Genomic DNA, 18,047 nt, shown 5'->3' with positions numbered 1-18,047 from the left:
CATGTCATTGAAATATTCCATCCCAATATTCAAATGTTTCTATTTCATCAGAAATTAATAACTCTGTTCCTTGTAATCTCAACAACAAAGCTCCTCATTCACGTGGGGCTCCTATTCTGGCTCTGGGATGTCTTTTATCTCAGCGATTACTGTTTTGTGTTCACCAGACTTTCCTGGTTTTCCATCTTCTGTGCACTTCCTGCACGTGCCAAAGCTGAGTGGATGCTTACAAGTAACTTGATCAATGAGCTCTGAGCAAAAGTGATACATGTTACTTACTGTGGGGCTAGAGCCTATAATTACCGACTTGAAACCTTCCACAGCTCCCCTTCCCCCTACTACAATGCTCATGAAAGTTCTAGAAGTGCTACTCATTAGCCATAGGTCACTAAGTGAGTATAGTCTGGAATAGACACTCCAGATATGATAAATCTGCAGTGTAGAAAATATATTTTTATCCTTTTAAGCCACTGAGATATGCCAATTACTCCTTATAGCCACATTAGCTATCTCATCTGGACCAACAGATGATTCTTGGACATCTTTAGTTTCATCATATAATTTATAAATTAAGTAGAATTAACATTCAGCAAGCATAACTTGAGGATATATAATATCCTGTAAGAGTTTACATGACCCTTAATACACTTAAATGTATGCATTCAAATCTCCTGATCCTTATTAAGTTTCAGTTATACTCCACATTTCTGAAATACATCAAGACTGTTTCTGCCTCAGGGCATTTGAACTTCCTGTTTCTTTTGCTGGGAATATACTTCCTTCATTTTTTTACATCTGAGTTTTCATCATCCAGACCTCAACCCAAAGGTACCTGCTGAGATAAAACTTTGACTATCCTTTGTAAATAATCACATATCAACTATCTGAAATTTTATCAATTCATCAGTTTGGTAGCATATTTTTAGAAATTCCCACTGTAAACAGATAAAACTCACAAGGGCTGAGAAATTTTTTTGTTTGCTCACTGATGTATCCACAAAGCCTAAAACATTGGCACAAAATGAATCCTCGAGAAGTATGTGTTAAACACAACAGAATGAATGATACAGATAAGGAAATGAGACTCTGAGAATTTGAGCAGCTTTCACAAATTTCTTTGTATATGCCTGAATCTGAAACTCACTGGTTTTTGATGCTGCCTACAGAGATTGAAATGTCAGATAGCAGGCAGGGCTGGCTGACATGTTAAGCGTCCTTTCGGCTTTGGAGTCCATTGTTGATGCAATCAGAACCCAAAAGTCGAATTGATCGTGCTTTTATCAGACAGCCTTGAATTTCCAGTGGAACAAGGTAATCTGAGAAAGTCCATTGATCTTCCGTTTTTGCTAAGCGACAAAGATCAATGGAGATTTGTAATCATCTATCCATGACCCTGCAAGTTCAATTCTTCCTTTCGCCCTGTTTGCAAAGTTGTGGGAGTGCCCACACTTGGACAATGTCACCGCCACACTCTGCTGTTTCCCCAGAGGTTGTCAATGCAGAGAAAGGCCTCCCCCTCCTTTCCTGCTCCTTGTGCACAAAGCCAGCACACCCCACTCAGCGTCCTCTCCCTGAGCAGCCTGCCACACACTCATTGGCCTGCGCCTGCCGAGGGGAGGGGCTTCTGTCTCAGGGGCTCTTCCACCGGCATCCGCGGTCTGAGCAGCCCAACCTAGAGGCTGAAGCGCTCACTCTCCCCCAGCCCTCTTCACGGAGCCTCTGCTTTGCCCAGCTCTCTCTTTTTCTGGCTCAGCTTGGGACAGCGCTTCATAGCAGGGGACACTTGGGTCTTAAACTGTGTTGTCAGTGATGGAAAGACTTGAGAATGCTACCTGGAGGCGCCAGCAGGACCTGGAAGATGCACTCAAGAAATACCTGAACAGCACGGAGGACTACCTGGCCTACCTGTGCGGGCCTCGGCGAAGCCACCTCTTCCTCCCCATGTCTGTGGTGTACGCGCTGATTTTTGTGGTGGGGGTGGTGGGCAATGTCCTGGTGTGCCTGGTGATTCTGCGGCACCAGAGCATGAAAACACCCACCAACTACTACCTCTTCAGCCTGGCCGTCTCCGATCTCCTGGTCCTGCTCCTCGGCATGCCCTTGGAAGTCTATGAGATGTGGCGCAACTACCCCTTCCTGTTCGGGCCGCTCGGTTGCTACTTCAAGACGGCACTCTTTGAGACTGTGTGCTTTGCCTCCATCCTCAGCATCACCACGGTCAGCGTGGAGCGCTACGTGGCCATCCTCCACCCACTCCGGGCCAAGCTGGAGAGCACCAGACGGCGGGCTCTCAGAATCGTGGCCGTGGTCTGGGGCTTCTCTGTCCTTTTCTCTCTGCCCAATACCAGCATCCACGGCATCAAGCTCCACTACTTCCCCAATGGCTCCTTGGTCCCCGGCTCTGCCACCTGTGAGATCATCACGCCCATGTGGATCTACAACTTCATCATCCAGGTCACTTCCTTCCTCTTCTACGTCCTCCCCATGACTGTCATCAGTGTGCTCTACTATCTCATGGGGCTCAGAGTGAGTATCCCGGCTGCTGGCTAGAGCCAGCATGCAGCCTGTTCCACTGATCCAAAGAGAATCATTTAGAACCAGGCAATCTTAGAACTAGAAATTTATCATAGAGACAAGCAGGATGAGCTCAGAGGGGGAAACAAAGCTGAAAGCTTTTTCCTCAAATGAGACAAGCAGGAATTACAACCACCTGTCACTTTCCATAGCTCACCTTTGATTCCTCTCCTCTTTGCTTGTGGCTCTCATAGTTAAGTGTTTCTGAGAATCACTTGGAAAACTTGCTAAGGATACTATTATGCACACTCTACACCCTTAGAAAAAAATTGGACTCATCTGGTCTGAGCTGTAGCCTCTTTGAAACAAGCACATCAGGCAAACTGGGGTTAGGTGGCCACACCTTGGGAAGCCCTTCTATACCCTACTGTCCTCCCTTATCTCTGTCAACTGCACCAATTGGTCTCAGGACAGCATAATCTTTCCCCATCTATACAATTGTGAAGTCAGGTCCCTCCTTGTGGTTGCTTTGACCCTTTGGTTAAAATATCAGATTAAAATAAAAACAAAAGAATATGAATTTCCTGAATGACATCAATTTGTTCCCCTGTACAGCAGGTAGAAACTGAGGGATGGGGAGGTGAATGGAGCTCTTGAAAGAGAGTAAAAGAAAATGTCAATAGAGATATTTGGGATTAAAACAAAACTATCACTCAGTTTTCAACTTAAATTGCAGGTTCCTTCCAGTACTCTCCATGATAAACTGATTTCTTTTTATTTTCTATTTTCTGAGTGTCAATTAGCTGAGAAAATATTTTGATAAGGGCAGATGTCTATATAGTTCTTCTCCTAGAATATTCTGTACTCAAATTCATAGAAATGGAAGTCTTGACTATGACAACCCACTTAAGGAGATGGCTCATGTCATAAAGTTACAAGGATGTTTAGACTCCCAAGTCCACGGGTGATATATGAAAAGCCACATAATTCTTCTGCAATGAGTTTTCCCATTTATAAAATGAAAAGGTCATAGCAGATTATCTCTACGTCTCCTTCTGGCTCCAACAATCTGTGATTCCTCAAAAAAGGGAGAAGTACTGTGAGCAGGAGCAACAGGAGTTGTAAATGGAAGAACAGAGCAGACAAACTCACAGCACACACTTCAAGATGGTTCTGGTACCATACATGACGTGACAACTAGCACACTCCCACATCAGTTCACCTCTGAGAAAGGTAATTGTCAGAAGCAGTGCCACAGAAGCAGATATTCTGAATACCTGTTGTCTCTAACAGGAATGGCAAGGTCTAAGGAAAAATAATAGATTCTAAGTGACACAGACACCTGGGCACAAGGATAAATTGAATCAGGCAGACTCGTGCCAGTCTCCTTCTGAAGGGCTTTGTCCCTGTATTCCCAGAAACATATGTCACCCCAGGCTAGTGTGTAGCCATGTCTTTAAAAGCCTCATGATTCTCACTGAGGGGGAAAACTACTTCACAACTCCAAGTATCCTAAATCCTTGGAGAAATCCCCGCCCAGAATTTGTCAATTCTACCCTGTCTAACATCTATGAGTCACTCATCTTTGGTCAGTTAGGGAGTAATTTTCAACTCTGAATAGAAATCACATTCTTCCCCTACAAACCGCAATAACTCCAAGTGTCACTGTATTTTGTTTTCAGGAACCCACAGCTAACTTATATGAGGAGCTAAGCGACAGCCAAGACAATAAGCAGCTTAGAAACCAGTCAAGTTTCCTTTATGTGTGCAATACACCTTACAACACTCTGCTCTAGGAAGACTGAGGTGCTATCCAAGCTACCAGAGGGTATCAGGAAAGGAGCTATGTGCCGAGAAAGTCACTCCTAAAATAACTTAACAATCTATAGACTGGACGTCAGCAGAAACAGGTTGTATCTGTAGGCTTCACTTCAGAGCCTCCACATTTTGCCTGAAATATTTCTATTGTTCACCACAACAATTCCTTTAGTGTCTCTACCCCTTTTACTTGTCCTTTAAGTCTTATTTCAATTGCACTTCCTCAGGGAATCTCTCCCAGGTTCCCTGACTATACCTGCCCTTAGAGCTGCTCAGGGCTCCCAGTTATTTTCTTTCACTACAACTTATAATCTATACTTGTGGATTCTTTAATTTATTTCTTGCCAATTATACTGTAAGCTCAGTGAGTGAAATCAGGAAAAATGTTTCCCTCATTTCTGGCCTTCAGCTTCCCTACCATTACAAGACCTGGAAATCTGTCTCAAAAGCCCTTTTTTAACTAAGAGATTCAAGCAATCCTAATGGTTGGTAAGTGACTGAATCTCTTGGCCAGTCTCAGGGTGTGACTGACTCAGGGACTCAATGCCTTCAGAAAGCAGCAGACCTGAGACTGATGAAATACCAGCATCAGGAGAGGAGGAGGGAAGCCACAAAAGTGCTCAAGCTAAACATTTAGGGAAGTTTCATATTTCTAGGATGGGAGTCTCCACTGAGCTGCTTTCCAGGGTTCAAACATTAGAGAGTTGGAAAAGAGATGATCCCAGGGCAAGTTCCTCTCCATCAGGGGGAAAATACTGGTGAAGTTTTGGCCTGGTCCTTCTATCTCCTGTATATAGTATTAATACATTAGTTGGTGAGAATGCATGTTCAAACTGCAGCAGAATTTAAGCATCTCAAACACGAGGTTGTGTGTGGATGTAGAGTTCTAATTGTAAAGCTATATACACAAAATCTATTACTATATATTGGTATTTTGAAACTGATTTTCAAAGTTACATACATGAAAAGCTGGTAGAAATATTTCATTCATTATTAACAAATGATCAAGATCATATATAAACATGGATTCCTGAGCCTCTCATTCACTTTAATCTTCCGTAGCTAAAGGGAGAGGGATAAGAGGCTTCTCAGCTTCCTACATAGTGACCACAATTTTTCACTCCTCTTTGCGTAGTTTTAAAATAAAAGCTTGGGTGTAGCTAAACAAATTAGCTAACAAATTGTGATTAGCTAAACAAATTGTGAAGATTCTATTCCTGTAGGTCAACTACTCTAAGTTCTTTGGAACCATGTGCCACGTAGATAAGTATTAATTTTTTCACTTTCTGCTAGTAAGCTAGTTATGTCACTATACTCTAAGGAAGATGCAAAGTAAGTAATAATTAGTACACACTCAATTTTCTTTTTAGTGCAAACTATACTTGTACAGGAAACTTGTTCATACAAGAATTGTGTTTGATATTTGACGTGAGGAAATTATTCTTAGGAGTGGAGAAATTACCACTGAGAACTACTAAACACAACCAAATAAGAGATTAATAGATCTTAAAACCCTTTTACTGTCTTGATTATAGACTGCAGCCAAGTAATGGAATAAATATCTTTTATAATAACTATGAATTTTAAAATTAGTATGAAACAATTAGCAACTTAAAGTTTGTAGTGTGATACATGGCTCTAATCTTGAACATATTTTTGCTTTTTTTCTCACTGCACCTAACTGCTTCTTTGTATCAGTACAAGCACTACTTATGAGTGAATGGTACCATCAGAAAGGGGGTATACAGAAAGAACTCAGTAATCTACATGAGTGGGTCAACAAACATAAATTAATACTTATATTTCAAAAATTGCAGTTTTTATTATATCTTTTGAGTAATCTTTGGGCAATAACAAGAGTCATAATAATAGCAATAATATAGCTACTTCTTATCATGTACCATATATGAAGATAAATTCTGTCTGCAGTTTGATATTACTGTTTTATTATTGCTGTATTACAATCTTCAGTTTTCTTCCTTCTATTCCTAAATAATTTCACAGTTAGTTCCATCTTTTTCAAGGTCTAGCTATAATGGGCCAATATCAGCAAACCTTTCATCTCACACTTTTAAAGACACAGATATATGTCAGGAGCACCAATATCTTCAGGAGTCAGATGGCCAGGTTCAATCATACAAGCAGATGCTTCAGGGCCCATATGGCACCGAGACACACCTGACTTCCCAGAACTTCAATCAAGGTACTTCAAAAGGTTCACAATAAAATGGAATTAAAATATAACTTAATCAGACACAAAAATTTTGAAATCCACATATAATTTCTTCATAATATTCTATTTCACGAACTTTTTGAAGATTCCCAGTATGTTTGTTAGGAAGACAGGTTATGGAATGGTTGAACTTTAGAGACAATTTCTAATGATCTACTCTTCCAAGTCTTATTTAGTTTTAAATATAATCTCTAAAACAGTCCCTCAAAAACTCCATTAGCCCAGAAAGTTCACTGCTCCTTCAAGTAGTTTGTCCCACAGTTGCACATTCACACCAATTTCTTATTTACTGTGTACTGGAATCTGTCTCCTTATAACTCAGTAGACTGATCCCAAATAAATTAAATTTTCCTTCCTCTCGATGGCCTCAATAACTCAATCAGGACTTTGCATTGAAAATGAAGGAAACCCAACTCAACTGGCCAATCATGAAATGAGCATAGACCAGGGAATTCCAAAACTAAAGTTGGCTCTTGATGAAGATTAATCTGATAGAACACATAATGTCACTAAAGATCTAGCTTTATTTTTGTTTCTTTGCTCTTCTTTCCATGGACGTGGTTTACCTTTATTACACCCTTCCCCACCTACCACTGCTACCACTGGTGATTTAAAACACCTCCAGCTCACAAAACAAAACAAAACAAAACAAAAGCTATTTTAATGCTAGGTCTCATTTGTATAGCTTATTCTATATAGGACTCCCTCTGGAAGTCTCAATAAAAAGGAAATAAAACATCCTGTTCCAGAATTCTGAGCAAATATCTGAAATTTTTCTGAAATCTGGTCCCACTTATCCACTCACTGTGACTAAAGGACAGGATAATCTGATCAATGTATATAATCTAGGGACTACATTTGGAGCTGGAGTTGCAGTCATTTCCATCCAATTTAATGACTAACTGTGGGTAAGAAATATATTCTATAAGAGAAAATCAGGGTGTCATCAGCAAGAGAAGAGAATAAATTCTAGACAATCAATGGGAAAATATAGACTACACTAATTTTAGATATGTTTATTGTTTGAGATGCAGAGAGATGTAGAGACAGGTGGAAAGAGCTCTCATTGGCTGGGAGTCCCCACCCCTAAAACCCCCTCAATGACTTGGTCTGAGCTGGGACAGTAACTAGGAGCCAGGAACTCAATTCAGGTCTCCCACGCGGGTGGCAGCAATTCAACTACTTGAGCAAGCACCACTGTGTCCCACACTATGCATGAGCAGGATGCTGGAGCTGGGAATGGAACCCAGGTTCTGCAATATGGGATGGGAGCACCTTAACCACTAGGTAAATCTCCACCCTAACTTCAAGATATTGGATGGTAGTTTGTCATAATGCATTAGAGCTTCCTTTATCTGACTGAATATCCCCACAAACTAGAAATACACGTAAAGAGAAAAAAAAATCCCGCATGCAGGTGAATGAATCAGGTCTCTGCGCTACAGAAGTTCAGGGGCAGGAGACTGCAGTGGGATAAAGCAGCCACCAGAATCTTCCAGGAGTAGGTGGGCTTTGGACGGAACCAGGAAGACTGCAGGTAGTGTTCATGTGTGGAATTTTCAGATGCTACATTAAGGATCAGCACATACTTTTTAAAATTTTTTATTTATTTTATTTGAGGAAAGGGAGAGTGAGTGAGAAATAGAGAGATCTTCCAATCACTGGTTCACTCCCCAGACCCATGCTACAGTCATGGTTGGATCAGGCCAAAGCCCAGGAATTCAAACTGGATCTCCGACATGGATGGCAGGGATGCAAATAATTAAGCCATCATCTGCTGCTTCCTAAGGATTACATTAACCAGAACCTAGAATGGAGAGTGGATCCAAGACTCACACCCAGGCCCTGCACTAGGGGTTGTAGGTGTCTCAAGTACGGCACCAAACAGCTGTGCAGAGGATGAATATATTTCAGCATCTTACCTCGGAAATACAGATATTCATAACAATAATGTTAGTAAATCATCATTTTTTCAATTTTTTTCTTGCTAAAATGGTACAAACATGGTAATCCACTGATAAGGGGTTTGGGGACAGAAGGCGTGGTTTAGTTAAAGACATATTGTTCATCTTCTGGCTAGAATGAGGTGGGAGATTCGGTGTGATGGGGATGGATGAGGGGGTGACACATTATTCACCTTTAAGAATCGTCATGACCATAAGCACATTAAAGGCTCAGAGAAGCCCCACACCAAGACCATAATCCTCGTGAGGTTAAAATACTACCTGCTTTTCTGTCTCCTACTTCCCATTTAACACAGGGATTTCACTCTAAAAGATGCTCGTGATTGTTGAATGAGCAAGTGAATGCATGAAAAAACTCATATGACATTTTTATTTCAGAATTTCACATTTTTCATCAAATAAATATTAACATGGTATATAAGCAAGGCTCTATAGAACTGCATATAAAAATGGCTGCACTGTCACTTGGTCGCAGCCCTCTACCCAGTTAATTTAGGGGACTGGATTCAATTCTAACTCCAACTCACTGTTAAACAGTTAACATATCCTTGTATCTATCTACATCACAGTATTTTGTCTTCAAAATGAGTACTAGAGTTACGCTGCCCAAGAACAAGGCATTTGGCATAGCTCAGTTAAGACACGACTTGGAAACACACATTCCCATATTGGAGTACCTGCATTTGAGTCCCAGCTCAGCTCCCTAACCTAGTTTCCGGCTAATGCACACTCCGGGAGGCAGAAGTGAAAAGTAGCTGAATTTCTGCCACCCACATAGAAGACCCAGATAAAATTAGCCTCTCCTGGCTTCAGCCTGGCCTAGCCCTGGCTATTGCAGGTATCTGTGTAAGTGGATCCACAGAAAATGGGAAATCCTTCTGTACATATGTATGTGTGTTGGCCTTTTTATTTACTTTTAAGATTTATTTACAGGGGTTGGTGCCGTGGCTCACTTGGTTAATCCTCCGCCTTCAGCGCCAGCATCCCATATGGGCGCAGGGTTCTAGTCCTGGTTGCTCCTCTTCCAGTCCAGCTCTCTGCTGTGGCCCAGGAAGGCAGTGGAGGATGGCCCAAGTGCTTGGGCCCCTGCACCCACATGGGAGACCAGGAAGAAGCACCTGGCTCCTGGCTTCTGATCGGCATAGCTCCAGCCATTGCGGCCACTTGGGGAGTGAACTAATGGAAGGAAGACCTTTCCTTTCTCTCTGTTTCTCTCTCTCACTGTCTGTAACTCTACCTGTCAAATAAATAAATAAATAAAATCTATATTTATTTTAAAAGCAGAGTGACAGAGACTGAGACCAAGAGAGAAACAGGAGAGAGAGAGGAAACAAGTGGAGAGAACGAGAGAATACAGAGAAAAATAGAGAGAAGGATTAAGTCCTTCCACCCACTGTTTCACTCCCCAAATTGCCACAACAGCCAGGTCTAGGCCAGGCCAAAGCCAACAGCCAGGACCTCCATCCTGGTCTATCCCATGGGTGGCAGGAGACTACCCATCTTCCATTGACTTCCCAGGCATGTTAGCAGGGAGCAGATTGGAAACGGAGTGGTTCCGATGTGACCTGGCACTCCCATGCGGGATGCCAGCACTGCAAGCAACAGCTTAACCCTCTTGCACCACAACACAAACCCTATCCCTGTGTGTTTGTTTACCTTTGCACAAAAGGCCAGGTGGGGTGGAGGCGGGGGTTAAGTTTCACTGCTCAGAATGGGTCAAGATCCATAATGGGTCAAGAATGCTTCCCTTTCTTACTGTCTCTTTCCACTTTCCCTTTTAGCTGAAGAAAGATAAATCCCTTGATGTAAAGGAAGTGACCGCAAATATTCAAAGACCCTCCAGAAAATCAGTCACCAAGATGCTGTGTAAGTCCAGCATTTTGTTAATGTGTGTTGGTTTTTGTTGCTGTTTTTATAAAAGCTAAGGAGTTTCCTTTGGTGCTAACAAAGTGCTGCTGGGGTCAGGTTCAAAGTGATTTCAAACTAATAAAATGGTCTGTCTGCTCTGGATTGCTCAAGCTTCAAGTTTTGCTTCATGTTTAGTACGAGCCCTCAAGAAAATATGTTGAATTTGAGGCATTGCAATACACTCTGTGTAGTGTTCAGTAAATTACATCTACCCTATGAGCATCACTTTTTTCCTCTATAAAATGAACAGGTAGCTTTTATTCTATTTGTGTTATGAATTTCCTTACAAACATGATTAAAACCATGGGCTGTCTACCTAGAATGTATATAAGTGCACATAAATGTAACATTTTCTAATCCATTTCAGGGGATCATGAACCCCCTGGTGCATACCCAAGGACTCCAGGGAATCTTCCCAATCCAAATTAAGAACATTAGTCCAAGAGGATCTCTAAGTAGTCATCACACCTGTGACCTTGTATAATGTTGCATCAAAAAGTATACTTTTGTAAAGGCTAAAAAATAACTATCATGGTACTGCTTTATGCTCTCCCAAAAGAATGTTATAAAAATATATGATCTAGCACTCATCTCTGTGATTTACTGATGAGAGAAAAGAGATGTGCAACAAACTTTCCACATTAAAACCTCAAGTTTGAAAGAAATGAAACTTCAAGGCTTATGTACACATAAAACACTCAGTATAACCATGAGAAAAAATAACACTGAAGTCACTGCAGTCTTTTTGCCTTTAACTGCCATTTTCTTGGACATTTTTGTCCCTGTTGGCACCTGACTTTTCCTATAAAGAAACCTAGTGTCTGTATTATGTGTCCCCTATTCACTTTATTCATTATCTACTCAGAAAAAGACTTGAATATTCACTCACATTAAAGTCATAATAACAAAGTGGATTATAACGTATTTGCCTTGGGAGGAGGTCTAATTTTATCAGCAACTAAATTTCTAACTGAAGGGAATTGTAGGCAGTAGTAAACAGATTAAGGACTTTCTCTTGGAATGTGGGGTGGAAGGAAGGTAAACTCAAAAGAACTTTCAAATTCTCCCGAAACCACACCATATAGGTGGACCTTGATTCTGAATGTGTTTAATGCCAAAGGAAATATATGCACTATTCGCTAAGAAACTTCAAAAGTGCATCCAAGTTCAGAGAGCTCTCAAATGAATGTGATGGATGTGCAGGTACTCATCAGAATCCCAAAGTGTCAACCCATAGCTAATCTATCCATACCCCATTTCTACCCTATCTCTTCCCCAGTCCCCACAAGATTATTCTAAGGTAAATCCCAAGAATCGTGTCACAGAAAAGCAAAGGATTTAGTATATATTTGTATTTATGGAGCTTGAATGTTCCAAAGACAAACTACAGTAGCAGCAATCTCTGCCTCTGCCGTGAGAACTGAAGATAACAAACTGGAAGGAATTCTATGCTCTGGAAATTTGCATTTCCAAATACATCCCTTTCAAATCAAAAGATACATGTAAAGCAATCTTATGCTGCTTGTTCAATTTTTCTTCACATAATTCTAAATGATCGAGTTCAGAGAAACTTCAAATTATTTCTAGAGTTACAAATGAATTCATATAAAAATGTAACAATTTGTCTTTAATCCATGACTCTAAGAAACACCAAGTACTTGAATCTAACTATTTTATTTTTTCAATCAGTTTATATGGCTCCCATGGTCTACCTGCAGCATACTTTGTTTTGACAGAAAAACATGTTCAGAACTGTGAGATATATACAGCATTTTCTAAATGTTCTAAAGGAAACTTAGATTATATAAGAAAACTTGTTCAGTCGTTTGGAAAACATATCCTAGGTCCTGTTCAATTCATTCTTATGCTTAAATACTCACTACAGAGGCTCTTTCAATATAGTTTGCCTGTAACAGTTGCAGCTTAACAAAGCAAACTGCTAGAGGGAACGGATGACAGACTCAACAATGGACATCTATCCTTGCTAAGACTGCCTTTTCCTCTCCCATTTATCATCCCCTTCCAGTTGTCTTAGTCTTAGCGTTTGCTATCTGTTGGACCCCATTCCATATTGACCGACTCTTCTTCAGCTTTGTGGAAGAATGGAATGAATCCCTGGCTGCTGTGTTCAATCTCATTCATGTGGTATCAGGTAAAGACTCAGATCCCTTGTTGAATGACAAGTATTCAGGTAATGGCAACTTCTTCATCTTGCTCACATGCCTGAGTATACCAGTTTATCATAGAGACCTGCCATATAGCGATGAAGACATTTGATGTTAATTTTTTAAAATATTGATGTTACTGTTTTCACAGAAATATAGCACATCACTCTTTGGAGGCTACTTCATAGAAAAACCTTACTCTAAGAATAATGGCTATAGTCGGAAAATGGTTATGGGATAATGCCTTTAGTTTCCCCTCCAATGGCAATACAAGTGGATCTGTTCTTAGTGAATATCATATCCCTGAAACCTTGTATTGCCTTTCACAAGAGTTAAATCCTCATGTGAGCCAACCAAAGGGTGCTCATGGAACATTAAGGTCTGCTTTTAGACTACATTAATTCTGCATGTTGAAGATACTATAGAATGTGGTGGAAACAGTGATGTAAAATCATGATGTCAGGGGACCTGGACTGGCTCCTCAGTTACACCATTAGTATTTGGAAGTATCTGAAGTCCATGGTTTCCTTCATGTTAAAGTATCTTCAAAATGGAAGTGATGCCTGCTCAGAAAAACCATAGCAGATTGTAAAGAAGCAAATGATACCAAGTGCATTAAACAAATTTTTGAGCTATAAAATTCTTTTATCTATTTTTAAAATTAAAATAAGTTGTTTAGTGGATACTGTCATTAACATGCTATAGTACAAAAACACGGTTCCACAAGAAGAAATAGTCTTCCTATAGACAATCATATGCAAAACAGTAAAAACAGGGTTCAAGCCCAAGTCATCTAACTTCAAGTTCTGTGTTCTGTACACAAAAGCATTGCGGAGGCTGGCCACCTGGGTCCTTTGTTCTCAGTCAACAGAACTGTTGGTCAGAGGTGCGGGCCATTCCATTACCCTACCTCTGCTAGTCACTGGCTGATTCTCTGGGCTCTTTATATTATCAAAGATGCAACCAGAGATAAAAGAAAAGATCAATTTATGTTAGTTAATCAGATAACATTGTATCATCTATTTTTTTCACCCTTCCTTTTGAACTCAGCAGGCCTCTGTATAGTTTAGACCTAGACATTAGTACTCTTTGGTTCAACCATTAGCTATCCAAGGCCAAACCTCAAAAATATTTATAGCTATTAGCTTATCTTTATGATTAATCACAGGAAAATGGGAAAGTTCAAAGAAACTGGAATAACCTATAAGTTCACATGAAATTGACCAGCTGACTAAGTAGCTCCAGAGGTGTCAAGGCGGCCACATTGCGGAATCAAGGATGACATTAAGGAGTTAAGGTGCCATTTGTCCTTCCCCCACACTGAAAACTAGATAATGTTTAAACCTCTTAAATCCTACAGAAAATTCCCTCAACTTGTTTTTTCAGCCTCCAAGTTGTAATATTTCCATTCACACACAATACATTTATCAACATAGTTAGAGAGTTCTGTACATTATTTGTGTATCATGCAAAAATTTTTACTTCTGCTCATTTGTGCATGCTATGCCTTCTGCCTGCAACACACTCTCCTTACTTTCTGTTTGCTATCCATTTCAAGCTCTGGCTATAGTTCAATTACCACACTAAATCTTTCATAACCATAATAGTCTTTGTGTTACTACATTATATGAGTGGATATAGCATGGTTTTCGGCATAATAGTTTCATGTTGTTCAGCTTTTAATTCTTCAATTTAGTCATAGATCTGGTCTCTGCAATACTATTTCATCAAGTACTTAGGGGAAAAATTCTAAATTCACCATCTCTCAATGTGCCTTGAAGCTCCTGGCACACAGTAAGAGTTCAATTGCAGCCGGCGCCGCGGCTCAATAGGCTAATCCTCCGCCTTGCGGCACCGGCACACGGGGTTCTAGTCCCGGTCGGGGCGCCGGATTCTGTCCCAGTTGCCCCTCTTCCAGGCCAGCTCTCTCCTGTGGCCAGGGAGTGCAGTGGAGGATGGTCCAAGTGCTTGGGCCCTGCACCCCATGGGAGACCAGGAGAAGTACCTGGCTCCTGCCATCAGATCAGCGCAGTGAGCCGGCCGTGGCGGCCATTGGAGGGTGAACCAAAGGCAAAAGGAAGACCTTTCTCTCTGTCTCTCTCTCTCATTGTCCACTCTGCCTGTCAAAAAAAAAAAAAAAAAGAGTTCAATCCGTATTTATTTATTTTTTTTATCTTTTATTTAATGAATATAAATTTCCAAAGTACGACTCATGGGTTACAATGGCTTCCCCCCCCATACCGTCCCTCCCACCCACAACCCTCCCCTTTCCCACTCCCTCTCCCCTTCCATTCACATCAAGATTCATTTTCGATTATCTTAATATACAGAAGATCAGCTTAGTATACATTAAGTAAGTATTTCAACAGTTTGCTCCCACACAGAAACATAAAGTGAAAAATAATAGATGATTTTTTTTTAAATGATGATGAAATCAGATCAGACCTATTGTCATGTTTAATCCCAGTGAGAGTCAAGTTGGGAATTGATAATTTCTTTTTTTTTTTTTTTTTTACAGAAGATCAGTTTAGTGTACATTAAGTAAAGATTTCAATCGTTTGCACCCCCATAGAAACACAAAGTGAAATATACTGTTTGAGTACTCGTTATAGCATTAAGCCTCAGTGTACAGCACATTAAGGACAGAGATCCTACATGAGGAGTAAGTGCACAGTGACTCCTGTTGTTGACTTTACAAATTGACACTCCTGTTTATGGCATCAGTAATCTCCCTATGCACCAGTCATGAGTTTCCAAGGCTATGGAAGCCCCTTGAGTTCTCCAACTCTTATCTTGTTTAGACACGGTCATAGTCAAAGTGGAGGTTCTCTCCCCCCTTCAGAGAAAGGCACCTCCCTCTTTGAAGACCTGTTCTTTCCACTGGGATCTCACTCACAGAGATCTTTTTGCCAGAGTGTCTTGGCTTTCCATGCCTGAAATACTCTCATGGGCTTTTCAGCCAGATCCGAGTGCCTTTAGGGCTGTCAATCCGTATTTATTTCTTTGTATATCCCAACCTGCCTATTCTGTTCTTAGGCCATATGACACAATTAATGCCCTGAATGATATAAATGAGGATAACTAGAAACATGCTGACAATAGTACCTATCACTTGCATTATATTCTTAGCTCCTGTATAGATGGTATCCCAACTTTATCCTTGTAGTAATCCAGGGAAGTGGGGTAAGCTGGAATTTTCATTCCCATTTTATGGAGAAAAAATGAACTATGAAAGTTTGTCTAAGGTCCAGCACAAGCTAGGACCAAGGTAAGAACCAGGTCCTCTGATTCCTAAACTTGGGCTCATCTTGGGCCTTGGAGAAATAAAGTAACATATGATAATAAAGCAATAGTGTATTCCAAAGAGAATGGCAATAAGCAACCCAGGTGACAGAAAAAATAAAATACAATTATTCGATAAGTCAGAAAAGTCAGTAAGGGAAGGAGGCAGATAAGGAAAGAATACTGGGGAATCTTTCTTGGAGGAGGTACTTAGCATTTTAAGAAATCTCAGCAAGGGCTAAGCTTTAACTGATTCACCATTCCTCTATTACTTGTTCTTTCAAATTCTAGATTTAAGTAAAAATTCCAATGATAGGAAAATATCTCTCTTTCCTCTGATACTTAAGCATCTCTCATTACTGCTACGGGGAACATGTTCTCTCATTAATCAAGTAGGGATCAAAGGAAGTTGAAAGCATCTCAGAGAGATCCCTTGCCAGCCTAAATTTTTCCAACAATCTTTAATCTTTCTATTTGATTGCTAAGTACACAGGTGGTAGGTATGTTCAGAGCATTTTGTAATCTCAATTACTAGAGTTATATATATACGGGACAATCAGAAGGATTCCAGTTCTTTGTTCATTATTTATGATTCTCCCTATTCTACCTTTCACTGAGTTTCTTCTCAGCTTGTCATTTCTGCATTCCAGGTGTCTTCTTCTACCTGAGCTCAGCTGTCAACCCCATTATCTATAACTTACTGTCTCGCCGCTTCCAGGCAGCGTTCAGGAACGTGATCTCTCCTTCCTGCAAACGGGGGCACACCCAGCATCACTCACAGGAACCACCTACACAGCGGAACATTTTCTTGACAGAATGCCACCTTGTGGATCTGACTGAAGATGCAGGTCCCCAGTCACCCCCCTGTAACACTCACCTCTCCAGCAGCCCTCTGCACTCTACAGGAATCATAAGAGGAGCTGTTAAAAGTGCCACCTTTAGGAGGCCTGAACTTTTTGAGTTTACAGAGAGGCAGATCCTATAATCTATGCCTTCTTTTTATGACCTTAAGGAGGTAAAATGGCTCTAAAAACCTATGTACCCATTTCTACTTTTTTTAAAGCAAACTACAAACTCAGACTTAGATCGGGGCCCCCAAATCCAGAATCTTCTTATTTTAAATTAAACTATTTTTCTGCTATCCTAACCTCTGCATGCCGCCTCACTAGTTCATGAAGAGAACATGACTAGCAAAGCATGGCACCAATATTTGGAGTGATTTCCATTACTGGGGATGGTTTTCCTCAATTACCTACCCTCTGAGTTAGGCTGTCACTCCCACAACCAAGGGCCATGGAGCTGGACTAAGATGGGCATGCTGGTACTATTCAACTCTGTATGCTTGGAGGAACCCCCATCACTGTTGATCCACAGCAATCTATTTATCCTACTGTCTCATCTACTCCCATTACAATCCGATGCCTTAGAGTCCTGAAGTCTTTTACATTAACTTCCCTGATGACATGGGAATGCTCCTTCGAACTGATATGCCCTACACCCCAGCCCCACCCACTCCAGCCCCCAAGTCATTATAAGTTATTCCTCATCAGCGAGCCGGCGCCGTGGCTCAATAGGCTAATCCTCCACCTTGCGGCGCCGGCACACCGGGTTCTAGTCCCGGTTGGGGCGCCGGATTCTGTCCCGGTTGCCCCTCTTCCAGGCCAGCTCTCTGCTATGGCCAGGGAGTGCAGTGGAGGATGGTCCAGGTGCTTGGGCCCTGCACCCCATGGGAGACCAGGAAAAGCACCTGGTTCCTGGCTCCTGCCATCGGATCAGCGCGGTGCGCCGGCTGCAGCGGCGGCCATTGGAGGGTGATCCAACGGCAAAGGAAGACCTTTCTCTCTCTGTCTCTCTCTCTCACTGTCCACTCTGCCTGTCAAAAAAAAAAAAAAAAGTTATTCCTCATCAGGAATAATGTCAGATATGAATTCAACTTAGGAAAGAATGGGAAGAGAGAGGAGGGTGTGGTAGCAGGTCAAAAGAGATATAAACTGTAACAAAAAGTAATTTTCATAATGTGGTCTATTTGTGGCCCACTATCTTGGAACAAAGATAAGTAGCATGCAATGACTGGTCTTAAACCCATCACTTTTGCCTAACCAAGCTCCTATTACCTAGACAATGATTTTCACACGTATTACGTGGGCAAAGTCTCCTTCTCAC

The 18,047-nt window shown here is 41.1% G+C and overlaps 2 protein-coding genes across 33 annotated transcripts in view; one reads left to right on the top strand and one right to left on the bottom strand.

The window, feature by feature from the left end:
- Positions 1-18,047, bottom strand: part of LOC138850199 (uncharacterized) — a 458,403-nt gene that overhangs the window by 271,307 nt on the left and 169,049 nt on the right. The window lies entirely within an intron of this gene.
- Positions 1,523-17,016, top strand: NMUR2 (neuromedin U receptor 2). Its single transcript, XM_008255431.4, has 4 exons — positions 1,523-2,526; positions 10,311-10,395; positions 12,464-12,589; positions 16,535-17,016. Exons 1-4 carry the CDS (start codon positions 1,810-1,812, stop codon positions 16,867-16,869), a joined length of 1,263 nt encoding a protein of 420 aa, XP_008253653.2. The 5' UTR covers positions 1,523-1,809; the 3' UTR covers positions 16,870-17,016.

The sequence above is a fragment of the Oryctolagus cuniculus genome, chromosome 6 (genome assembly GCF_964237555.1).
Source record: "Oryctolagus cuniculus chromosome 6, mOryCun1.1, whole genome shotgun sequence".
Classification (NCBI taxonomy): Eukaryota; Metazoa; Chordata; class Mammalia; order Lagomorpha; family Leporidae; genus Oryctolagus; species Oryctolagus cuniculus.
The sequence above is the reverse complement of the archived record's forward strand: the minus strand, read 5'-3'. Positions and strand labels throughout refer to the sequence as shown.